At 43.5% G+C, this 26512-nt stretch overlaps 1 protein-coding gene across 2 annotated transcripts in view; it reads left to right on the plus strand.

Annotated features, from left to right (window-relative positions):
• The first annotated feature begins 265 nt into the window (after positions 1 to 265).
• Positions 266 to 26512, plus strand: part of LOC8024513 (ceramide transfer protein) — a 41249-nt gene continuing 15002 nt past the window's right edge. The window contains exons 1-6 of one of the 2 annotated variants that reach the window (XM_029973177.4): positions 266 to 676; positions 16462 to 16578; positions 16856 to 17051; positions 19342 to 19443; positions 22002 to 22144; positions 25216 to 25314. In XM_029973177.4, the coding sequence (XP_029829037.2) occupies positions 449 to 676; positions 16462 to 16578; positions 16856 to 17051; positions 19342 to 19443; positions 22002 to 22144; positions 25216 to 25314 (885 nt within the window). In that variant the 5' untranslated portion in view covers positions 266 to 448. The remainder of the gene's footprint in view (positions 677 to 16461; positions 16579 to 16855; positions 17052 to 19341; positions 19444 to 22001; positions 22145 to 25215; positions 25315 to 26512) is intronic. The other variant, XM_029973176.4, reaches the window with a different exon arrangement.

Genomic DNA, 26512 nt, shown 5'->3' on the forward strand with positions numbered 1-26512 from the left:
CATATACGGCTCTGAGTTGACTGAGGTGATCTAGTAACGGTTATCGGTAACGGTCGTAACGGTGGAGTCGAATGGAACGGCCAAAACGGCCGGAGAAGCTTTCGCGCGCTCGCGCGCTTCAAGATCTCAAAAAACATAAATTATGATTTTGGTTCTTAACTTTAATGCTAGGTGGCGCAAGCTACCGCCCAATATAATGGGGGTACAGTTGTTAGCATTTATCAGGCATTTATTTATCTATCTACCACTGCGGCTATATATATATATATATTTTTTTTTTTCTTGACTTAAAGATGGTGACCAATATGGGTGTGCTAGCCGTGTGACACAGCAGCAACAGTTCGACATCGTTCCAAAGAAACCTCCGTGCTGCGCATCCGACTCCACCAAAAACGCCCCTCATTTTCACCGCCACCCTGAGATTGAGAGTCAGAGAGGCCTCGTCAAAATGCTCGACGACCACAGCATCAACTTGACCGACGATGAAGATGATTTTGAACATCCTACCAGCCCTCTTGAACTCCAAGGAACCTTGTGCAAATGGACGAATTACATCCACGGCTGGCAGGATCGGCACATCGTTCTCAAGGATGGCACGTTATCGTACTACAAGTCGGAAAATGACACAGCTTTCGGATGCCGCGGCGCTATCAGCATATACAAGGCAACGGTCAAGGTAGGGAGGTCGCTAGGCCTAATTGATATTTGCTCGCTGCATAACCGTCCTAATTTATTATTCAGGTCGTTTTAATGTAATTAATCGTCGGCGTGTTTCATTCGCGTCATGCATCACTGTTATTTCAGCCCAATGTACTGGTAAGGCAGGATGTTAGCGTCGTTTTAGAGCGGCTCGGTGTTTGTTCCGCACATGAAATGTGTCGATTGGACGTTTTCATTGCATTTTCATGTTTCGCGCCGTCGCTACCGTACGGAGATTCCGGTTTTGGATTGATTATCTGAAAAATCTGATGTTTTCCGAGGTCAAGGCGGCATTTTATCTGGCTACTGCTCGTGACGAGCAATGTTTACCTAAAAAGGAAAACTGAGTAAGTCGCAAGGTATGCAAATACTGGACATAGTGCTACCGCATTCCGTGCCTCTTTGAAGATCGCCGTCGTCTGCTATGCTACCCGCTGTTTGATACTGTCGTCTGCTGTTCTATTTTGCGTAGATTCAAGCGATAAACAAATGACTCAAAGCATCGCCCGAGTTTCCTTGTTTGAAAGACAACGCCCCCTCAAATGACGCCCGAGATACATCTTTTTTTTTCTTGTTTTGTCTTTTTCTGCTTGGGGGGTGGCACGAGTTCCGATTTCTGATAGGGTTTGTCTGTTTGTTTGCAAACGGTCGAGCGTATTTGGTTTTTCATTGGTCAGTTTATCTAACTTCGACAAGATCGCTTTTGTTTTATTTCGTCAGCATTGGTGACTAGACTGCGTTGTTCCGTCTTCCAAAGTGTCTACTGCCTTTACGTCTCCTGGTTAATAAATGTGAGTTGTGGCTCCAGTCAAACAGGCACGAACTTTCCACCAACATGCTGTCATCTTTGGCTTGTCATACACTTACTAGTCATTAACTTACTTTTCTGGCTGATTTCTTAGCTTCAATCTTAACCACTTATGAACATCCATAATTACAAAACTTGAGTTATATCGTTACAGCTGCTCTTGCGATGGTTTTGTTATGCAGCAGTAATTTCGACAGACTCGTTGAAAGAAAAAGAAGAATTTTATTAGTTGAAGCAAGTGGCACATTGTACACTGGCCTGTGTGTACACTTGTATCTGGTGTCTAGCATGTGGGATCAAAAGTAACGAAGTAAAAGGAAAAAAATAAAATGTCAGTCATAATTGCACTTGGGTAAAGCAACATCAAACTGGAGGCTACAAAAAGAAAAATTAATTAGAACACAGTGCATGCAACATTTTACCATCAAGCCTCTTTATACGAGAACCATGTGCACACTTCTACACACTAAGGTGACATGGTACATGATGAGAGGTCGTTGCACGAAACTGTAGTCGCTATAAACTCGAAAACTAAAGTGTCTTCTGGGGATACAGTGGGTAAAACAATATACATACAGAATGCCCCCCAAACATTGTTTTTTTCACCACAAAAATAAACTGAATCACCGAATGCTAATTTTCTGCCCAAATGTTGCGGCAATCAGTTCCATGTATACAAATCTGCAAGTTCAGTTTTGGAGCGCCGCCATCTTGCTTAGTTGGGTGCGCTTAGGCGCGTCATAATCCATTTATGACGCCTTGCTAAGGCGTTGTATTTGGATTATGGCCACGCCCATGCACACCTTAACTGAGCAAGATGGCAGCTCCCAGAAGATCTACTTGCAAATGTGTATACAAGAGCTGCATTGGCCACCATTTTCCCCTAGAAATTCAGAGAAAATCCCTTTTAACTTTAGAATGAGGTAACGGCTAGTTCTGAAACTTCATCGTCTGGTTCAGATTGCTAGTGCTACTTTCGTGCGTAAAATGAGCGTTCGGCGATGCATTATTTAGTTTTGCTATGAAAAAATCGCTGTACATTTTTTAGGGGACATTTTCTATATTTCATAAGAGTAACTTGTACCAGAACCACAGCAAAGAAGTTTGTTAAGCCCATGGCAAAATTAAATGACACAACACATGTTTGTAACATGTGCAGACATGCAATTTTCAAACTAACTTATATACGGGTCATTCTCCAGAAAATTAAACATTAATGTAACTGTGAAGCGACTTTCAAATGCCTTCCTCCCCTCATTCCTAAAATATAGTTTGTATAGCATAGAATCAGGGTGTACCAAAAACATATATTTGCAAGTTCTCATAATAAAGACTATTTTAGAAAAAATTTAGTTTAGATTGCATCCTATGTGTAATTTCAGCATTTGTTTTGTATCTGCCAACTACCATGCAAGTTTTAAAGGCCGGAACTTTTGTTTTAATAAAGTAATCTTTTATAAGTTTGATTTAAAATATTGTACACCTGCATCAGCTCCAGTTTGTATGATCTCAGCTCCCAGTGTTGCTAAAGTATTTAAATTTTTACGAATTTTAAAAAAGAAACGAGTGTGACCGACCTGAATGTTAGTGGTATAGCAAAAGATATACAAATTTATTTAAAAACTTCTGCCAACCATATTCAGTTTGTAAGTGGGCAAACTGTTTAAAATATTTTCAGGAAAGTGTTACAATGAGAGCCATTCGCTGTCGGCCAAAAGTTAAAAATTTATCAGCTTATAAATAAATACAAATAAATGTGTTCCTTTTTGATGTGTCAGTGGTGTAACAAATCTCTTATGTGCTGTTTTTCATATCTCGATGAGAAATAACTTGCAGTGACAAAACAGATGTACATTCTTGTGGTGTTAAAAATATTAAATTCAAACTGTTGATCTTTTTTTTTTATAAAAACAATTGATTTTTTTCAAATCGTCAGTTGTATAACAACAGTTGTGTTGCGAATAAATCTCAGCACGAGTCAAACGTATGAGCTAAAAAAGTTTATTCTCTTATTGGTTTTCAGTATATAATCATGCTACTTCATAGCCAATTCGATTTTTTAATGACAGGCACAAAATGCAAGGTTCACTGCCCTCCATGCCACTTGCATTCACAACCCCCCACTGTATGCTTTTTACATGATAAATTTACTTTTTTGTTTGTGTAAAGATACCAAACTGTTCATCAAAAACTGGGCATGCTCCCAAATGAATAATATGGTGCTTTAAAATCTTTTGCAAATGAAGCAGCCCTCGCAAGAATATTTTCTAATCTAGAAAAAAAATTTGAGTCTGTACGTACATATTATCCATGTTATTGCAAATATCAATATTGCAAAATGTCAACGAAATACATTCTGATAAGCACAAAAAAAAACATAAAATAGTTATCTATTTTATTTTGAGTATGTTCTACAATATTTGTTGTTAATAATATAAATAAACATCTGGGAGCTCGGCTGTGTTTTCTATGAAAATAACAAATTAATTACCTATTGATCAGGACAAGATAGTAAACTAAAGTCAATGTCACCAAATTTACTTCTTATGAACCTAAATGTTTAATCTTTGGGAGAATGACCCATACAATCTACGACATGCCATCTCAGCACACCATTGTTTCAGTAAGTTTTTTCACAGGTCTTAACAATTCCATATTACTCAGTAAACTTGACGATTATTTTCTGAAATAATAAGAAACATAATGTTTCCTCAGCTTTCTTCCATTATAGTTTGTAATCAAGGAACAGGAAATACTTCTGTATGTTTGAGTTATTCCTGTTTATCAGCTTGAATTCTTAAATTGAAATTCTCATGGTGTTTAGTTAAAATTACACATTTGTGTAGTTTGTCTAATAATAAAGCTGTTTTTTTTTATTTTTATTTTTACTTCATTCATGAGTAATAAAGACCCTTTGCAATTATTTTATTAATTTATTTTTGTTTCTTAATATACTAGTACCAATTTCCCTATATAGAATGGAAAGTTGGGTGAGTTGTTAAAGGGCAACTCCGGTCCATACTTTCGATTTTGGGATTGTGGCTGTTTTTAGTGCAGTTAGTGCCCCTGAGTTGCAAGGTGTAATTTTTTTCTCGTTATTGTGCGTAGTTTTAAAGATATCGACGTCTCAAAGTTTTGTTTGGGGCGCGGCCGACAAAACCGAAACTAGCCGCTCGAGGTTCCGGCAACACTGGAAATCAGCCGCTATGTGGACGTGACGTCAAGATCGTTCTCGTTCAGCGAGTACGCACGGTACGCAGTCCAAGCGGCACCTACCTCTGTTGCGCTAGTCGTCTAAAGATAGAAGGTAAACTGATTTTGTTTTAATTCTGTATATGTGGTAGTTATCCAGCATATGTAGCAAGAGTTAGTGCGTATACCCAAAAGCTAGCGACTGGAAAACCCGTCAACTCGTCCGGTGGCCGCCGCCGCCGCCGCGCGTGCCGTACTCGTTGCTTGTATACCCAAAAGCTAGCGACTGGAAAACGAGTGAACTCGTTTGGTGCCGTACTCGGCAGCTGTCGGCGTGCGTGCGGTCTCCCGCACTCGTCGCTAGGCCTAAATTGTCATCGGGGCTCCGTGGATGGAGCGGCGTTGCTCTACGCCGCGCTGCCAGTAATGTACAGTGCTGGCGCTTTCGCGCGGCGGGTCAGTCCCAGACACGAAGCTTTGAGGCTCTCCGGCGCGTTCCGCAACAACCGAACAGACGTGTGTCAAGCTGTAGACGTCTGTTTTTTCGTTATTTTTTCCTCACGTGCGTAAAAGCCGAATTTGTGAGCTACGACACTAATTCACCACATAAGTTCGTCCAGGTAGTGAATCTTTGTACAAATAAAAAAAAAACTGCCGCACTAAAAAAAAAAAAAAAAAGAAAAGTTCTTTGGGCAGTCATTTTCTTCTCAAAGCTAGCAACAGTTTTTGTGGGTGATAAAGGAAAACGGGGAACGTTAGCAAGGTGAAAACACTTTCTTTCCCTTCCGCATTCCCACCCCCACCCACAACAATTTTTTTTATTAGAATACATAGGATTTTAAGTTTTCCTTCGTAACTTTTAACTAAGGCAAGTGTTTTTTTGTTGTTTTTTTTTTTTTGCATTTTTAAATATTATATTTACCTCCAGCCGAACTCGGGCAAATTAGAGAGTTGTAACTTACAAATCCGAACTTTCGCGATTTCTTTAAAGTCCGTTGTGGTATTCACAAGCGCAATGTTAATTAATACTGCTGCGTAAGGGGTTGGAACGATTGGGAGGCGAATGTTTATATCGTATGAGCTTCCCGCGCCGGCTGTTCGCTAGTAGTCGTTACGGACCTGAATACTACGCACGAGATTGCGTAGTAAACAAGCAGTTACGGAAAGCAGAACATTGTTTTCTTTTTCATTACAAACTTCAGTGTTTGGAGCTAGTTAGTGGTTGTACTCTACATGCCCACCATTCCCCATTCAACAGACATTCAATGGAGCATGAATGCTCAATCTTCAACACTGCACTTGACAATGACTGTTTTATTTATTGATCAGGATGCTTTTATCATGTTTACCTTTTTTGTACATGTACGATGGGCAAAGAGCGACGGCGCGGCATCCTTTTTAAAGGGGCCCTCCAACAGTATTTGAGCGTCGACTTTTTTTTGCGGTTTCTACACGCTAGTGGTCCCGGAAATCCAGTGGACAACGAAAGAGTTTGAAAATATTAGCGCATCGTATTTTAATTTGACAACTCGGAAACACCTCCTCCGACGGTGGCGCCGTGAGGTGCCGAAGGCGCGCGCATAATATCGCGACTCCAGCAAAACGGACGCCGCCAAGCGGGAAAACCGGGAACCAGCCGGTCCAGGTCGCTCCGCGCCCCGCCGCGTCTCTGATGGCTTTCGCGGACGCGTGCTCTCGGCGCGGCGGCGAGCAATGTAATTTGACGAAGGTCCGAAAATTTCTTAAGTTTGCCTGAGTGTTCATTAGTGTGGTGAAGCCTCAGTAGATTGTTTCTTTCCATCACGTGTTTGAAAGCCCGTTTATTTCACAACACACGGTCGCGTGCTTTCAATTTTTTGGATGGGGAGGAATCACGGAAAAACGTTTTGATTTCTCGTCTGTCTCTAATGACAATCAAAGTCACGACTGCTTGGTAACTGATAAGCGGTTTCTTTATAAGGATGTAGAACAGTAGACTGAGGTCGACAGACAAAGTGTTTTACTGGAGGGGACACCAATGTTGCAGTCAAGTGAATGGGAAGGTTCGATAGCTGCTTTCCTTGAGTTTGGTAGTGCTGGATTAGCTTCAGGTTAATTTGAGTCACTAACGCCGGCCGGTGCGTTGGCTATTCATCTTGGCGGCTTTTCGCCGAAAAAGACCACATTGAAGGAGTTGGGCTAATTTCGCAATTACTTGATTCAGAAAACCTGCTTGCTGCATATGATTAATGAGGGAAGTTATCTGCTTTCAAAAGGTGGGGGACGCGTCTCGCAAAGATAGAAGCTGTCACGTCATTAGGATCTATCGCGCCTCCAATACTTATAACCCCTGTCGAATCCAGCAGCAATATACGTCTACATTGCTCAGGTTGACCGGCCACAAAAAAACAAACAAAAAAAAAACTAATTTATTTGTTCAGGATTCAAAGTCAAGCTCAATGCAGAGAGGTCTGAGTGAATCTCCGATGAATACTCTCCTCAGCTTGTCCGCATTCGTCTCCGTTCTACCGGCTAGAACCATTTGGCTAAGTTTAAGTAGTATCTCTCTGTCTGTCAAATATACTTTTATTCAGCAGTTCACCCTAATAGTTAGTCAACTAAGTTCATATTTCAACCCGAAGAACATACTAATATCGCTTTAGTGGGACCATGGTACGTAATATAATACATAACCGCATATTCATCAAAATGACTTCTCGATCGCTACTAAAACCTTAATTGAAATACGAGTATCAGCTGCTTAGTGAAGTGCCAGCGAGTTGACATGCTCCTTGGCTCAAGAAGCGCTTGCTTAATTTTCGTAATTTTTCTGCAGCCTGTGTTCTTGACCGAGCACACGACTGCAGCTGTTTCTTGAAACGCGGACAGGCACAAAAGCTCAATTTCGCGGACAGGTAAGTCGCATGATCGAGGCATGCGAGTTAGCTAAACATTACTCTTGGTGGAACAATTTTGTAGTCATCGCCGCTTTCCTTAGATGATCAAAACTAATTAGAGTCTATTACCGTTTCTCCGGAGCCCATAGTTTCGGTTTTGATCGGTCTCCGCAGCGAAAGTTTGACATGAAAGGAACAAAAAACACCGGCAAAACAAAACTATGCTCGGCAAGTTTATGCGCACCGGCTAAACTTAACTGTCTCAGTTCAAATACCCATAAAATTGGGCATTCAACAAAAGAATAATTGTTAAATTGAATGCGCCACCCATTCAGGCGGCCCGGCCGAGCCGACGCGACCTGGACTCAGCCGCCATGTTTGTTTGGTGGTGGCGCCCCCTATAGGTCGCTGGAGTCGCGAATACGTCACATTCTCTGGGTTTCGTGATTGGCGAGAGCCGTCCCAGGAATTTTGAAGCGAAATAAAGTATATCACACGTTAACCGTCATTATTTCACTAACAAGTTATTTTTATAGAGCTAATAAAGTTGCAGAGTAAAGTTCAAAAAGGGCGAAAACAACGCCTCGTACGACTCGTCAGAGCGCCATGCGCGCTTCCCAGCGGCGTCCGCGACGTACCATCGCAAGCAGACGACAAGTGATCCGTGCAGACAGCGCGCATCGTATTTTTCCTTGTGCGCCCCCGGTCCCGGTCAACTAAAAGCAGTAAGAGGAGCCAGGGGAACCCTTATTTTCTTTTAGTGCTGTGACAGACTTTTCACTGTTCGAGTGAAGTGCGGCGACGGGACCCAGCTTATATGGTACCCAACGGTGCCGCTCACCAGTTTGTACCTACTCGCCGAGGTGGCTCCGGTGGCGGAGTTGCGGGAGACGAGACTTCCGCGGCTGTCGAAGCGGACTGAGGCAGAGACGCGGCGCTTGCGTGAAGTGTCCTCGTACGGCGCGACGCCCAGGTCCGCACTCAAAACCTGATAAGCCCGCTAAATTCATCGATGATGTCAACCCGATCCCAAAGCTACGATGGTTGCAGCTAGGCCTAATGGCCGACGAGCCGACCGGGCCGACAGGCTATCAACCAAACTCGCGTCCAATTGGCCAACCGCTTTGCTCCAATCGCCAAACTGTTTCATTTTACGTCATGAAGCGCAATGTTTTGCTTATTTAAAGTTGTTTTCTGCAATATTTAATTTGCTAATAACTCACAAAATATCGCGAATTTCTGTAATATTTTTTTTCCTCGGTGTTCCTGCTTTCATGGAGCTCTGTTTAAGCGCGAACTTCAAACCGGTCAAAAAACTGTTGGTGGGCCCCTTTAAGCCTCGACCCCTTCGCTGACAAGCCACAAGCAACCAACGCCCGTAGGTTTCGTTCGTAACTCTCTGGCGAAAAATGATCGGAGCAGAGCTTCGATCTGGGGGTCGACGTCCAAGGCTTTCCAAAGTCCACTCGTCGAACAGCGTTCACCCACACCTTCTCCAATTTCCGATCCGTTGGAAACTTGTGAAAAAGCACCTCCGGGTTGCGCAGCGACTTGTTTGAGCAGCCCACAGCGCTTTAAGTTGTACTCGGCACCTTTCGAGGAACAGCTGGGCAGTCTTGGGCGCACCGAGTTGCTCGCTAAAACGAGTCTAGGAGACCTCACAAGCAAATAAACAAAAGGCTATACCGAAGCTACACGGGCTACAGGTAAAAGCAACGGCCAAACACGCAATTACAAGCCGAAGGAGCGGTGGTAGCGGCACAAAGAAGCGCGCGCGACGGCTGCGCCGTGCTCCCGTCCGGAACGGAGGAAAAAAAGAGAACGATGTTGACATCACGGCCCAATGTTGCTTTAGCGATCGGCAACCCGCTGGCCGCCCGCTAAGGAGCAGCGGCTCGCGGCGGGTCGCGTTTTTATTATCGGCATTAGTTGAGAATGCAGCGTCCTACGGACGTGAAATTTTGGCTGGGGTCGTATTTTGTGTCACTAAAGCGATACCAGTAATTTAATTCATTTTGAGTTTTGGCCGGAGTTGCCCTTAAAGCATTCATTGTGAAAGCAGTGTTAAAGAAACAGGGACTAAGGAACAGGATGGGGACAGGTCCTAGCCCTGAATAACAACTGAAAGGTTATTTTGAAAAGGTACACGCAAATCACTTCTGCTCGGAGTGATTGTATGCTCTGACCCGGTATAGTGACATTGACGTTTTAATCTCCGGGACTATGCAAAACAAGGCAAACGCTATTGAACGCTGGCAAAGGCCAGCCTAAATCTAAAAATGCCAGTCTCGCTATCTAGTAGAGCTATGGACAGTTGGCTTACACAGTCACCTTACCGTGTCTGGGCGTGCCCACAATCACTTGGAGTCTAAGTGATTTATGCGTTTCTTTACAAAATAAACTTCCAGTTGTTAGTCAGCACTTGGTCCTGTCAGTTTTCTTCTTTGGTCATCATTTCTGTTTGCACTGTTTCCATAATATAGAAGTTCCATGTTGCAGTAAGGACCCCTCAGTGGTCACTAAAATTGTTTGTCGTGTTTGGGTGTGTCCTCTACTTGATCTATATATGGGTATGCACATGCCACACAAGCTTTTGACAAGGTTGTGTATATAAAAAGTCTATGTGAGAATTTCCTCGGAAGATAAGAAAAAACGGGACCCTGAACATTAATAGATAGGTAGTAGATGTATCTCGAGAGATGTTGGCTGACTGAGGAATGTTCTTTGCCAGTGTTGCAGTTTTTGTTTGATTGGCTCCAGCTCACTTATACTCCCTTCATGGATGGAACTGTAGTGCTGGAGATTTTATGTACTACAGTGAACGAAGCAGTACAGTCCGTGTTTGCTTACTCTTTTCTTCTGTGGAGATAAATGATAGATAAGCATATGTACACCGCTAGTGTTGTATAACAGTCACATTTTTGCGGATACTACAACGGACGTTTACCGATTGGGAAAAGCTAAAATTGTTGGGTTTTCTTTAGCTCATTCGGCCGAAACATGCAAGGGTCGGGAAAATTTATGACTAGGCACTATTTTATTGCATGCTTTCATTGAGTGTTGAGTTTAGAGGATCCAAGTGTAACCTATCAATGTATTGGTAGTTTTGTCAGTAATAAGTAGGATTCCGTGTTTTCTGAGTTTATTTTTCGTGAAATTCAGAGAGTGTTTTTCGAAGATAATTTTTTTCCGAAAATTCAGAGTTTATAGGAGTTTATTTTGGTTTGATTCCAAAGTCTCCGAAATTCTGAGTTTAATTTTGTAGTGCTTTCTACGAAAATTAAATAAATAATATCCGGATGTAAGCTTATGCTAGATAAAGAAAAATAAAACATGTTTATATCAATTAATATTTCTTCAGCTGGATTCTGTGTTAGTTTCATTGCCACTGGCAATACTAATTTGTCCTGCGGCAAAGGTTGCACACATCTGTGGCTTCGATAAGCAATGATACTTTAAAAATAAACTCCTGGAGGTAGTCGCTGGAAAGCACATATGCGTCCCATCCTATTCCACGCCATCCTGCGGCCGTGCGAGGTGGACTGGTAAAGGATATAATAGGGAAGTTTCAACTGCCCCTCTTCCAATTTTATGCAATCTCTATGGTCCAGAGCTTTAACTGTTAAAACAAAAACACAACCTCTCCTTCCTCTTAAAACACAAATAGTATGGACCACACTGGAAACCAATGCAGGGGCTTTTGTCGTGACCCGAAAATACGACATGTTGTCCTGAACCTTGACGAGATAAGCGGTAAAACCCTTTTTGTCAATGATCCGAGATTTGAAAGATAACTGTGGTGGCATTTTCCCGGGACCATTGACCTTGTGCGCTGATTAAACTGAATTGTAAAATATTGTCTTTATTTAGTTGATTTTTTTTTTTTGGGGGGGGGGGGGGGGGGGGGGGGAGCGGGGAGCGGGGAGCGGGGCGGGGGGCGTTGGCACATCAAACTCTGGAGTTTATTGGATAAATCCGAATTGACCAAAGCTTTTACAGGCGCGTGTTTTTCAGTTTTTTTTAATTCATTTGAAAACTTGGAATCCTAGTAATAAGTCAATAATAGTGCAGGTTCCAATAGAAGTTAGATACACGGGCCTTTTGTCTTTAATCTGGGCTGTCGGAAGGTTACCACCAATCGTGACTGTTTTTTTTATTATTGGTGGTTTTATACTTTTCTTTCAAATCGGTTTGGGGGGGGGGGGAGGGGGAGGGAGGGAGGGAGGGAGGGAGGGAGGGAGGGAGGGAGGGAGGGAGGGAGGAACTGGTCAGGTAGGCCTGAAAAAGTCCGGGCATTGAAAAATATAATTTCTCTATTTTTGGCACAAGTAATATTAAGTTTTTCACGAAAGTGAGGGGGATGAGCGGGTAAAGTATGTATAGTGATCTGATTACTGCTTCATTTGTGCCAAACTGCGCCAAAGGGCTTACCCTGCTACATCCCGCTACATACATATGAATGGATAAAACATTGAGGACGGGGACGTAACAGGACTTCTTTCAAAGAAAGAAGTCCTGTCCTCAATGTTTTATTGTTTCAAGTATTCATATCTATTCCCCAAGATGCTTGTTTTAAATTATCCTGCTACATTTTACCAGAATGTGGGAAATTTTCGCCACGCCAAAATTGAATTTCACTTTAAAGGGATACTACAAAGAATTTTCGGCTCTTATTTCTTGGTTTATTCGTGTTCAAGGGAGCAGTATCACATCAGGAACACCAATATCTTGTTGAAAAAGATGCGAAAAGAAATTTTAAAATGATTTAAATGATTAGCAAACGGCACCTCGTGGATGTTTGCTAAAGCCTCGTTTGTAATGCCCGTCTAGAAACCTTGACAGGTTGTGACGATGCCTGTCTCACCTTTAACTTGACTTCATCCCACCTGCTCTCGGGCCACCACCAAAGAAATCACCCATACTTTCTTTTGTGTGTCCCAGACGTCGTCATTGTCCCTCTAAAAGATTATAGAAGATTAACCCTTCACTCAAAATTCCTACAAAAGCAGCTTTGGGGTTAGTTGTGGTGGGTGGTCGGGTGGCCGATCGTTTGCGCTTCGGCCGCTTCAGTGGCTGGAACGGCTGGGACATGCCATCGACGTCATCTTTGCCGCAGCTTTGCTCGTCCCGAGACAATCTGTGTCACGATTGCGTCGGATGTCAGATGCTCTCCGCTGGCTGCTCTTTGAATGCTTGTCAGAGTGGGCCATTTATAACGAAAGATACAGCCATCAGGCTCAAAATACAAACGTGCGATTGTCATTTATGGGTATTGTGGATCATATTCAACCTATTTCTGAACACGACGGGTATGTGTCAAATTTCGTTAAAGTATACCTTCGAAAATACTGAAAATAAAGATTTCAGGCGTCAGTACCCAACCGGATTGTTATGATATGCTTGTGCGAGTTTTCAGAACTTTCAATTATCACCTCAAATGGCATACTATTAAATTTGATTTTTCGTCAAACACTGACAGTACTCGGAGGTTTTGCAATAATTCTCATGTTCGTGGTCTGTTCTGGCAGGTTAGTTAGTTTTTTTTTTAGTGCACTTCTCGTTGCACAGTTGCATACTGCAGTGACCGTGGAGCAGACTTGTACACGTTACTGAAAAAAAGTAACTGATTACAATTACAATTACTACAGTCAAAAAAGTAACCGATTACCGTTACTGATTACTGCCTCCCAGAAGTAATTGAACAATTACTGCAAAGTAATTGATTGCTTTTCAAGTTACTTTCACGTTACTTCTTATTGCGATGACAGAAATACACAAATACACAGTAAAATATTGCGTACACAATTTTGTTTGGTTATTGTTCCCTTTTTTGTTTTCAGACCCGGACCTTGTCGTGTAGCTGACGCGTCGACCTAAGGAACAAAGCCCACTAAAAAGTCAATAGCGAGTTCCCGCTTCCCGTCGACTTTATCAGCAATCTGCAACGAGATCCGGAACTCCCCAGCCAAGGCTGGTGGCGCGCTTGTAGAAGAGCGTGGCGCAAAAGAAAAAAGGAGTTGCCGACTAAACCTAGTTTTTTTTTTTTTTAGATGTTAAAAAAATGTCAATCATTTTTGCTCCATGGCTCAGTGACTATGTTGATTTTTGTGAGAAAAAAAAATTGTGGAATGAAAAACGTAATTGGTAATTGTGTAATTGATTTTGTAATTGATTACAGAAAAGAAGTAATTGAATTACTCCGAGCGTTACAGCTTGACAAATGTAATTGAAGCGTTACAAAATTACACTTAACTGTAATTGATTACAAGTAATCAATTACTTGTAACGCGTTACATACAAGTCTGCCGTGGAGTAGTCATCGCGATTCTGCGTGTCTTGCTTCGCCGCAGTGCACCTGTGTGGTCAGGGGAAAGCGCTCCTCCAGAGCGAGACGTGGCACAAGTTCTGACTACCAACTCCGGGATGCTCAGAACAAACTCACATTAATGGGCTGCTAAGATTGGCAATCTTGATGGTTTAAAGCGCACGTTGCAAAATAGCTGTGGACGCTCACCGTCAGCACGCACTCAGCTGTTGCGCGCACAGCTATGGCCGCCAGTGAATACTGCCTATACGATAAACTGTGATATCCTAACGGCATCTTTCTTCAGTCCGAGATTTCGCAAGTATGCTTCGGTATTGCAAGAATTATATGAAATGTTCTGTAGGTTAATTTTTTTGTTTTGTTTTTCATCTGAATTAAGAATTGCATTTTGCGGATTTCATACCTAAAATAACCATCACGATAGTGATGTGCTGTTTTTCATCAGTCATTTTCGTGTTGCAGCGTCTGGTGCTTCTACACACGACTAAACAGCCAGTTCTATGTTTGAGGGAACTGCTCCTGGCTGTGCAATCGATGCTAACAAAAGGTTACTCATAAGTGAGAAGGCAAGGTAGATATTGCCTTGTAGTTATACAGGCTTAAACATGAATCCTAACATAATTGTAGTGATACGAATGAAAATTAACTGTGCACCTATGTTCCAGAAGTTCCTTTTGCTGGTCCAAAACTGACTTTTGAGTGCTCCAAGAGCTGCTCCAAAATGGCTCGGACCAATCACATCACTGATGTAGTATACGTTTCATGTCCAATTTTTTTAGCTACTTCATATCTGGAAAATTGTGAAATGTAGATTTTTGACGACTTTAGTATTTGAGGTGTCTCAAAAGATTTATTTTAGGATCACCAGCTTCTCAATAAAGTTATTTCTCTCTCTCTTAGGTGTGTAATAGGTTCTTTTCTATTTCTAGATTTTTTGCGACACCTATGACGTAAAATCAATGAATTATTTTTAACAAGTAAAGGTCCACTAAATTCAGTTCAAACATCATTACCTAACTTGGAAACGCTGTTTTGTAGTTCTTTGGCACATGTACATTTCTTGAATATTTCAAATCTCCAATTTTATTGATAAATTTTTTTTTTCTATTTCTCGAGGGGCATTGTTGTAGTCAGTCCTTGAAAACCCTCTTCTTTATAAACGCTTGTCAGGAAAAGAAAATCACTTGACAAATTGCAGCTCGGTGGACTGACAAGGATAGAAAACGAGTGCAGCAGACCTCACAAGACTAAAGGCCATGTAGAGACACAAAAGATTCAGTCTGCGTCACTTGTGCAATGTCACATCAAGTCATCTTTGAATGAGTCACTGACATGTTGGTTTACTGTTTTGTCATACCCCAGGGGCTTTAAAGCTGTTTTACAGATTAGGCTAGCATCCTATGAAAACCTTAAAAAAAACCAACAGACCTAAAGGGGCAGTGCAATGGTATTAACGTTACAAAAATCTGCTGCATGTTATTTTTAGTTCACTTATCTTAGCACAAGTGAAATAAAACATGTCTCTCTACCCTGGAATACTGCGATTCTACCGTGTAATTGCAAAGCAGAAAAACATACTTTTTCCCAACCTGCATTTGCAATCGCTCCCTTCCCCCTCCCAAACTGTCTGGCATGACAACATACAACAAATATTAAACCAGCGCACTTTAGGCACAGTGGTCTTAGCAAGGCTGTCGAATTGCCACCTTCGTAGAGTGGCTTTTCATAGCGACGGATACAGTAAACTCTCTTCACTAATAGAGAATTTATTTATCTAAAAAATTTTGTTTGTCGTAAACAGTTTAGACAACACATGACAACCCAAAACAAAATTAAGTTTGTCAGGCCAAGAAGTTGTCGAATGTGGACTATTATGCAGGAGATACACGAGCAATGAAAACGGGCACCGCACGGCAGTTTTCATAACAACTTGCGTGGATGCTGCGACGTGGACCTCTGCCATGCCGCTATTTCACAGCGTTCGCGCAAGTTAGCCTGGAAATGTCCGCGTGCTGCCCATCTCTACAGCTAGCCCCGTCGAATGCACTTTTCACCGAGCACCGGTGCACCGCAGAGAAGCAATACCAGCGGAAGCAAGTGCTGCGGGTGTTGCCCCTTTGCAGTGCACCGGTGCTCGGAAAGACGCGCACTCAACGGGGCCGCGAGAACAAAAAAGCATGGATTACAGAAGAACACCGTTCGAATTGAGCAGCTTGTGAATACATTAAAAACATGGCGGGACTACCAAAATTTCTTAATTTGTTTGAATAGGCCAGAAGAATGAAATATCCTTTGCTCCTGCTTTTTGCCGGAACTTCTGCGAGCAACTGCCTGGGTTGCAACACGTGACAGCGCGACACGTTGGCTTTTGTAACGTCTCTTGTCGCCACTTCGGGACCGTTTGCGATGCATGGACAGAATGGGACACTAGATGCGCCAGTCGGGGACACGTTCCAGGCGCCGTAGTACAACAGCGTGTGGGTTTCTTGTCGTATTTTGCCCGGATACAGGTCGGCGGCGTTGACCGTGCTGGAACGTCTTGTGCATCTTTTTGCTTGCAGCCGCACGAGTTTGACGAGTGCCGTTTCGACGTCAGCGTTAACGACTGCGTGTGGTACCTCCGTGCCGACTGCTTGGAAGAGCGTAACCGATGGGTGGAGGCGCTGGACGCTTACAAGGTGTGTATGTGCACGCAGCCGTCTTGGTACACTGGCGAATAGGGTGGAATTTTGATATAGGTACTTGAGGAGTAGCTTGCCGGCTAGAAGCCGACTCGAGTCATAATTGAGCGGTTTGCTTCGAGGATTGTCGGCAGGACGTGTTTCTTACAAAAAGGAAGGGTTGGCTCGAAATCCCGTCTAACTAGCACAGCCTCCATTGGGGCGTGCAAAAGATGCCCGTCATTGGTGTGGCACGTAAATCCCAATTTGAATTTGTTCTCTGTGCCACCAACAGGTGGACTCTGCGTACGGGAGTGAGAACAGCCTGCGACGCCATGGCTCGGCGCTGTCGCTGGGGTCGACAAGCGTGTCGTCGCTCAAGAAAGGTCGTGGGCTGAGGGAGAAGCTGTCCGAGATGGAGACCTTCAGGGATATCTTGTGTCGCCAGGTCGACACACTTCAGGGGTACTTCGACACCTGTGCCTCCCTGGGTGAGTGGAACAACTGCATAACTTGGTTTTGCCACGGTCTTTCAATACTTTCTGGTTTGAAAACTTTCTATTGGTCGAGGACACTCACTGCTTCCTGGGGACACACTGCCATCCCAGAGAAGAGTTGTTACCCTAAAGGCAGACTGTCACCCCAAGGACGAACCTCCACCCTAGGGACAAACTATTTCTCTAGGGACTAACTGTCATTTTGGGGACTGATCCCTAGGAAGAAACTATTACCCTAGGGATGAACTGTCATCATGAGGACAAGCTAGCAACCTAAAGAACCTAATGAAAAACTGAACCATCCTCTGGTGGTTCAGCGCACACTCGGTGGTAGAAGAGAACCGATTGAACCAGTCAAGGAGCCTACAAGGAGAATTATAGTCTTTGACAGGTTAAGAGTTTAGGGGAAGCTCCTCCCACCACTTTTTACTTTAGCAGAGTGAATGCTGGAGAGGAGGCAACCCTCTCTCCAGCGTTCGCTCTGTTGTACTGTCTGCCATTGCTGGTAGCATCCTAAGCACCTTGGTCAGGCTCACGCAGCCTGCGGCGTTCAAGGAAACCTCGGTAGAGGCCGCCAAGAGTCAGAATGACGTCACGATGACGTCAAATATGTTGATCACCCCCTCCGGCAACTAGGACGGGTACAGCCGTTAACATCCATGTTCCCTCGGGGCGCTCTTTCTGCGCTCAAGCGTAGGGTTCTTGTTTCCACCGCCTCAAAATATGGCGTTACGATCGACTTTGCCGCCGGGCCGGTGGCCATGGCAACGGCAACGGCGCAACCGGTGCCACCGGTGCAACGGCAGCAACGGTCTCCGACAGCCGCTGAGCGTGATCGTGAGCTCCGAGTGTTCTGCGGAAAACGTGGTGTTCGCTCGGTCCGCGCTAATTTGACTTCGAAAGTTCTGGTGCTCTCGGAAGAGGATACCTTGGCGCTACTGTTCTGCGAAATGGTGCGGGAACTCAAACGAGTCGAAAGTCTTGTCGAAAGATGTTCCGAAGCGAGAGGTAAAGTTTCGTTTTTCTTCGCTTTCGTTCCAAGCCCGTTCCATGTGGTGCAATCCTGGTTGCGATTTTCAGTCTCGTGCGGCAGAAACCCCGTAAACACAGCACTTAGCACACGTTTGTTTTCGTTTTTACTTATGTATGAGCGACGTTGCACCTGAAATTTGCAGTCAGATCGAACCGTACCACGTGCTACGCGCACAGGACGACACTGGCATTTTTGGTGTTCTCCTTTTGCTCACAGACCCTTGCCTTACTTTTTTGGGCAAGCTTGAGTGCTTTCTGGCGTGCATTCTCAATCTGATATACAAGGATGATGTGATGAAGAATCTTAGTGCTTTCATGACAGAACAGTCGGAGACCTCTGTCCAGCAATCGGCTACAAGTTCTCCAGCTGCTATGAACCCTGGTGAATTTAAAACCTAATTTGAAAATGTCTGTAGCTAATAGGAAAGCACAGAAACCGTAAAACAAATCATCTATCAGCTGAGTAACAAAAAAAAATTTTTTTTTGTCTACGAAACATTGAAGTTTCTGCTGATCAAAACTGTGGTGGTGCGATGTCTTCTATAAATGTATATTTCTTTCATTGTGCTCTTTTTTTGCATCTCGTGCTATCTGTTCTATTGTTCCTTAAATTTTATTATCTGTATTTATCTTACATTTTATGTATGAGATCTGTGTAAATAATAAAGAATGTATGAAAAGTATGTGTGTGCTCCTTGCCTCCTACCCACTTGAGGAGCAGCTTCTCTGAAGTTGCGCTACAGTGGTTTATGAACAAAGATATAAAAAAAAAAGCCCCAGAAGACGAGAATGAAATCGACGAGAAATTAAATCAAGAAAGCGAACGGGGGGGGGGGGGGGGGGGGTAGCGAGTGGACGCGAACCGGACGCCCGGAACGAGACAGGACAACTTGCGCCATCTAGGGGCAAGTAGGGGCGGCCCGGTTGAGGCGGCGATTGCAGCGCCATGTTTTGAGGCGGCGGAAACAAGAACCGTACGCTTGAGCGCAGAAAGAGCAGAAAGAGCGCCCCGAAGGAGCATGGATGTTAACGGCTCTACCCGTCTTAGTTGCCGGAGGGGGTGATCAACATATCTGACGTCGCCGTGACGTCACCCTACTTTTCTCTTTCTTTTTCGCTCATCGGTCGCTCTTTTCTCGCTTCTTCGCTCGCTCGGGCGCCCGGAGCGCGTTACAATAGCCAAGGCTACGGCTGCGCCGGCCTGCCTTGGTGTTGCCAAGCTCCTAAAAAAAAAGTTTTTTGTTTTGTTTAGCTGAGGAGTCTGCGATCGAGGACGCGACCACAGCGTCCAAAGAGGCACGGGGAGATGAGGCCCCAGCTAGAACGTCGGACCTGCTGCCCTCTCGTCTCAAAGGTGGGTTTTCGGGTAGCCACATTTATTTTGTATCTTTCGCTCTGCACATCAAACTACCAAATGTGTCCAATTTGAAGTAAAAGTGATTGTGTTGGTGTCAAGACAGCGGTACGTTGATCAGGACCATTGGGCATCTGGTGGCGGGGCTGGGGCTTGAACCCAGGATCCTTGGGGCTCAGCAGACGAGCCTTCGCTCCTTGTGCTCCAAGCTGCGGTGCGCTAAGACGTTCGGCCACCGGTGCCCCCTAATTTGAAATGCCGAAATGATTCTGTGGGGTCGGTTGTTGTACGTGCTAAAGTTTGGGCACTTTTGAAGCCAGACCTTGACAACTAATTGGTTTCTACGAGATAGACTGGATAACCTCAAAATTTGAGAAGTAAAAGAAATGTGCCACTACGTTTAGGCTGCATACTTTAAAGACGTAATTTGGTGTTATTAGGTGAAGCCAGTTAGCGTGTGTTCATTTTGTAAAACTGGTGTAAGTAACCTCATCTTCTATGAGGAGACAAGTACCCATATAGCTGGATAACCTGGGCATACTGAATTAAGGTCCATACAGGATGACTAATTGCTTGGCACTGATGCTGGAATAGTTGCACAGCTCCAGAGTGAAGTAGTTGCTAAAAAATAGAAGCAACATTTTCTTTATACGGCTTGAATACAACACTTTGTTTAGCAGCATAGCACCAATGCAAAATTTGAGGAGTCAAGCTGGCATAACACAAAATCTGGAGATCAAATATTGTTTTTTTTTTTATAGACAACAATGTAAAACTAATGTATTATTTGATTGTAAAAAAAAAAAAAAAATATTGAATGAAACATAGAATTGTCTATGTGATCTGTCATGACACTGTTTGGAGTTAATCTTGACCGCCCTTCTTATGTTTGATGGAAAAACTACACATTTGCTATAAGTTTTTTCATTGGTTAACACTTCAAGGTTTCAAGGTTTTTACATGGTTATGACTGATGAAGTTTGAAACTCTATCCATTGACTTCTGCTCGCATTCTGCCAATTAAGCTGTTCCAGGTCAACTTGCAATGCTCATACCCTTGTTACATTAGCGCTCTCAACTGTCATTGAGCCAAAGACAGTTGACTCAATCACGATCGGCCAGAGTCACACGGCGGCGCCAACTGTTATGGAGCCGCTAACAATCATTGAGCTGTCCTACCTCAGTTAACTGATGAGGTGGCGGCCTCCGCCGCATTGTTGCTGATGGTCAGCGACAGCCAAGCTCTTGCTATTGCCGAACATTGGGGGAGGTGTCAAGAAAGTATCGTAGCAGCAAATATTCTCGTAAGAGGTATGATTTGGGGCCAGAGCTGCCACTAAAACGATTGCGGCAAATTGCAAAAGCTCACGCTCGCCGAGCGCGACCATTGTGATGTCGGTGCCGATAAGACTTTCGTTTTTTCTCTCGCTTGAATTTGTGTGAAATGTATTGTTTCTTTACTCTAAAAATTAAAAAAGAAGTTCATTATGTTTTGTGTTAAACATTTATTATAATAGATGAAAAGTGTGCTTATGATTCCTATAACATTTTAAAAAAGGTAATGTGACATCAGTTTTGGTTTCGTTTCAGTTTCAGCTGGGATCTAAAGTTGGGGTTGTTGGGCCTATGTACCGTGTAACACCTAACAACTTAGTTGAGCTTAATGACAGTTGAGAGGGGCCAACGATCGTTGGTTCAATGATCGTTGAGAGCGCTAGTGTAACTAGGGTATTAGTCGGTGCTGTTTGTAATGGCTGTCATTACCCATGTTTTGTTGCGAGATACTACAACACAATGTTTTGAGAAAAGATAACAGTTCTCACAGCCCTAAACTGACTTTAGATAAGCAGCACTGTTTTCAGGTTTTATCGGTCAACTTCCCGGGAAGTAAAGGTAGTTCCAATAGAGAGCTATCATGTGATTCTGGTACCAGGACAAATTGGAATGTTTTTGCATTTCATTGTAGCACATAGAAAACGTAAATAAAGACTAGAAGTCAGTAGTTGCAGTTCGTCTGGGGTCAACACAACGAAGGTTCGTGTTATACAGGGTATTTTGTCTTTAGTCGGTTTGGAGTTCTTTAACATCTGCAGTGGACACCACAATAAGTGCTGCTACCACAGTCGGCTTCGCTTGCGGAGCCAGCAGAGGCATCGACATGACTGGCGCTTCTTGCCCGCTTAGTTTTGGTTTGAAGCCATGTACGAAAGAATGACATTTTCTGCCCCATAGTGCCCAGTACGAATTTTTTAATAGAAGTTTCATGGCCTGGCTAGACCGTAGATCATATGGAGGTCGAGCATTGATTCTCCAAATACATTATGCATTCAAAAATGAAAATATAAATGGTTAATTGAAACTTTTTAGTTAATTAGCAAAGTGATTACCCCTGTCATCTCTTTTAGTGGCCACCGTGGCCGCCAATTGACCCCATGGCTAAAAAGCCCCAATAGAAAGTCCCTTTTTTTAAAATTCGGGGCAGTCTAAAATAAAAACACCATTTATGTGCCATTGCCGAAGAAGGCGTGTAATTGATGGGACATGACCTAAACTTGCAGCCCATGGCACGTACCCTCCAGTGGATTTTCGCGGAGAAGCAATCACGTTCAAGGCGACGACGGCCGGCATCCTGGCAACTCTGTCTCACTGCATCGACCTCATGGCTCAGCGGGAGGATGCGTGGAAACGCAAGCTGGAGCGGGTGAGATACCACTTTTTCATCAGATTAAGTAAGACGAATTGATCCTTTTATGCGCGGGTTTTTTTTCTTACAAGTATGGTATCACATAAAAAATAATTGATGTCATTTCGGAAGGTGTGTATGGAATGTTCATGAGCTTGCAAGACTGCTGTTTATCTGAGATATCTGTTTATAGAGTCAAATAGCTGAGGGGTTTGATGCACCCCTCCACAAATTGTCTTCTTAGTATTTGTGGCTTATTTTCTAAGTTCTATCACTCTGCTGAGTGTAAGTGCAGCTTAAGCCGCTTTCAAAGCGAGCTGCTAATTTATTTATTTATTAATTCACAATACTGCTAGCCCTCTCAGAAATGTTCATTTTGGAACAAACAAAAGAAGAGAAAAAAGAACAAGAACTGTACAAGAACCAATCACCACAAATTGCTTGCATGGGTTTATATAGGTGCAAAAATTCCTCCCAGATTCGTGCAATCCAGCAACGCTAAATGGCAAATCTGACTTCATTTGTTGCAGCGAAGCTGGCGAACTACAGACGCAAACACAACTGCAACCCTCGTAGCCATGTTAATCTAAGAAGCAACAGGATGCGTGTGAGGGAAACGGTGTGCAGAAACCTTTCTCCCGTCACTGACAGCTGAAAATACTGCATGCTTATTACGTGTATTCTTATGCTTATCTTTTGGAGCTCTTTTTGCAGAAACCATATTCACTGAGTTCTTGTCCGACTCTTGTCATGAATACGCGAAAACGAAAATCAGAAGCATCCCCCGTTTATGCAGCATCTTAATTAGCGCGCCGCACTACACTTTCGTTTGCACGTGGCTTGTCGCTTTCAAAACGAGGAGGACTTTGCTGCTTGTCACTTTGAGACCAAGGACCGGGCAGAGGGCCGTGCTTATCTTATCTCTATCTTCTCTTCTCCAGTTTTCCACGCCGCTGGTGCAAAACTCGTCTGTCGGGGGAGGGGAATCAGATAGAACGGTGCTCTCAGTGGCATCACGTTTTTCCTCGGTTGGCTCCCGTGACTGATTAGACGCACAGTCTCGAGTTCGCGGGTGCAACGCCGATGATGGCTCCGCTTTGCCAGCGCCGCTTCTCCGCCAAGTTGGCCAGGCTCTGCTCATGCGTCCTGGTGTGCCAGATTGGCTGCCCGGAGTCCGAAGCGGCAGAGGTAGTCTCTCTGTCATCGCGCGGCAGTGCGGCGGCGTCGTGTTACGGGTCTTTAAATGTCACCTTCGGCTTTACTTTTCTTGTTTTGCATTGTTGCTTGGTGATGCATCTAGTTCAGGGTTTGCTTCGCTGCCTTTAGCGTCAGTTGCAGTTCCGTGCTGCGCTATTCATGGTTTGGCCAAGCACTGGGAAAAACACGTGGCGTTGTGTTCGTGTCTGCGGCAGAGAGCATGTTTGGGCTTTGTGCATTTGCATACTTCTAAACCATAACTTGCCTAGATCCTCTTTTATTTTTTTTAATGGTTTTGTGGTAGTTGTGCTTCGTTAGTGGCGGACTTGATCGTCTCGTTGAATTGCTGTGATGAATGGACTTCGGGTGTTTAACAGATCTCAGGCAGTTGCGATTGCTCCTGACAGAAACTTGAACCCAAGCCAGAAAGAACAAAGAAAAAAAAAATGTGGAGGTCATTATATCTCAAGGTCTGGACGACATATAGCTGGGGGTCCTGTTTGTCCGTTTTTGTTGTTCGTAGATGCCTTGTTTTGTCAGAGATTATCTTGCGATTCAACAAAATCTTTTTCTAGTTGGAGGCCTCATTCATTACGTATCTATCTATTTCTTAAGTTGTGTCAAGTTCAGTGGTTTAAAGCTAGTCTATCTTGATACGAATACATTTTTATACTTCTTTTTGCGAGCCATAGAAACTTAAATTGTGAATGCCGTTCAGTGGTGCAAGCTATACTTTCGTTTTTATGATGTTAAGAAAGAACATTCTTAACATTTCTGGGTACTCGTTAAAGTACCCAGAAAAAAAAAAGTTGCAAAAAAAGTAATTTAAAAAAATGTCATATTACATCCACCAACATCTAAAGCATTCCCAGAAAGTTCCAATGGTTTAGACTGGATAGTTACTATTTTTTTATCAATAATTTTCGGTCCACTGATGCTAAAGAAAAGGCAGAGGTTGGAGCACTATGAACGCGTTTTTCTCCGTTTAACTTTTTGGCATAAATTTTACTTTAGGAAAACTTGTTTTTTGACGGGGCGAAAAAAAGACTCGCTAATTTTTTTCTTAATTGGAATTTAATGGGAAATGCAACTGTGGTATACTTTTTTTACTTTGTGGATGTCTTTTATAAAAGATGGTAAGATTTTGTCGACGACATAAAAGGGTAAAAAAAATTTATTCGATTTTTCACTGCAATGTTAGCATAAAATAAATTACTTTTTGGATTTTTTTTTTTTTTTTTCACAGTTCACTCTTTAGGCATTTTGCTGCGTATCTAGTGAAGAAAAACTCTGGGTTTTACAAAAGATTTCTAACAATAGTTTTTCTAAACAAAGTCAGTGTGTTCCTGATAAAAGCGACTAATTTATTTTACAATTCATGTATGCAGATGAAACTTGCACTGCATTTTGCCTTGCAACTGCCACTATATACTGTAAATTTAGTTCACATTAAGCCAAAGGTTCAGACATTGACCCTTTTGGGTAGTTTCACTCCTTAATGATGAATTCCCTCACCGACAACCGCCCCAAATTTCGTACTCAAAAGGCAAAAAATATAGTTGCGGGTTTCAGTCGTTGTGGCTTTTTACTAAACGTCCTGGGAGGACATTTACGCAAAAAGGTCTTTGTTTCGAGGTCCTGCAGTAATTCTCCGCATTGATTTGGAAGTCTGAGTGACGGTTGTGCGGCGACTTTGCGATTGGTTTCATTCAGTGTTTGACGACTGAGAGTCTGGCACCTGTGGTACGGTGAACGGCTTAGGTTGACCGTACCCTATTCTTGTCTTGACTGTCCTATTGTACCTTAAGACATATTGACCGTACCCTACTGCTAGTGATCGTGCCTTGTGCCGTGGAACTTCGTGTTAATTTAGGCTCCTCTTCTTGCCTCAGGAGGTTGATAAACGAAAGAAGCTCGAAGAAGGCTACAAGCAGGCTGTCTCCGAGGCTAGGTCCCAGCCTGCAGTGGTGCTCGGAGGTCCCGACTATGAGGTGGGTCTCGGTAATGATGTAAGTTGCTTCTGCGGGGCTCGTGTTCTTATTTTGAAGTTGGGGCCTTCCTCATTAAAGTACAGTACATTGAAGTTATGGATATTGTTAAGCAAAATTGTAGCATGCCTGCAATACTGGTACGGTCATCTAAGTTATTGATGTAGCAAAGAACAATGTTGTAGAGATGTCTTGCTAAAAAACTGGCATTACTGTAGAGAGGTGGTAGAACTGTGTCTAACATATCTTATTCCTAGGGTTACCCACATTCTGTTTGGTCTAGTTTATAGAGTAACCTTGGCTTGGGAAGTAGCCATGATTCAATTTTGTGCTCTATATCTTAGAGGTGGTGGCAGCCTCATATAAAAGACGATAACATTTCTTGTGCATGCTGTCATTAGGTGAGGATACTCAGTGGCGCACGTCATTTCTTCGCCTATACTAGCCGTCCTGGGGGGCACGCTTGCATTTCAGAAAGTAGCCAAATCTTAAAAAGTGAGCTCCGACTGGACTTGTCCGTTGAAATCGGAGAATGTTTCATTGGCAAGTCCCCAATTAAAATGCAATAGTCCTCTTCAAGCAAGCTGCCATTAGGAAAGGGGGTATCAACCCAATCAACACCCCTTTGACTGACCTCGAAGCGAGCACGCAGTAACCATTCTTAAGGACGCCCTCACATTGAGGAATTTCCCTTGCACTGTGTGTAGCAATGCCGGAGCCAACTCCCATGCAGGCAAACCGTTGGGCGTGAAAACCCGGCGTCTTTTAAGAGCGGTCCAACCGGGTTTCAAAAGTCCGCGCCGTCCCGAGCTCTAGGGGTACCCTCGTCACCGAACATTAAACGCAACCTGTCGGAGTCTTGTTAGCCATCGTTTGTTTAGATTACCGTAATGTCCGGAGAGACTGCCCTCCCGAAAGCAAGAGCAAAGGGGACGAAAACGAGGGGTAAACTAACTTTCGGTCTGTGATCGCGAAAAACTATTATGAAAAATGCTGTTTTCGTGTTCAGACCTGCCAAACTTGTTTTCTCACATTGAGGGGCGACGGAGCATAGATAACCGTCCTTCTTGGTCGGCAATGTTTGCTTGTCTCCCACCGTAGCTAACCAACCCTGTTTTGGCCGAGGTCACTACTGGTCGGGACACTGCAATTATTAAAAATAAGCTATCTTTCCGTGTTTTCCAACATATACAGTAAAACC

This window comes from Ixodes scapularis, unplaced genomic scaffold (genome assembly GCF_016920785.2).
Source record: "Ixodes scapularis isolate PalLabHiFi unplaced genomic scaffold, ASM1692078v2 PGA_scaffold11__112_contigs__length_91849675, whole genome shotgun sequence".
Taxonomy (NCBI): Eukaryota; Metazoa; Arthropoda; class Arachnida; order Ixodida; family Ixodidae; genus Ixodes; species Ixodes scapularis.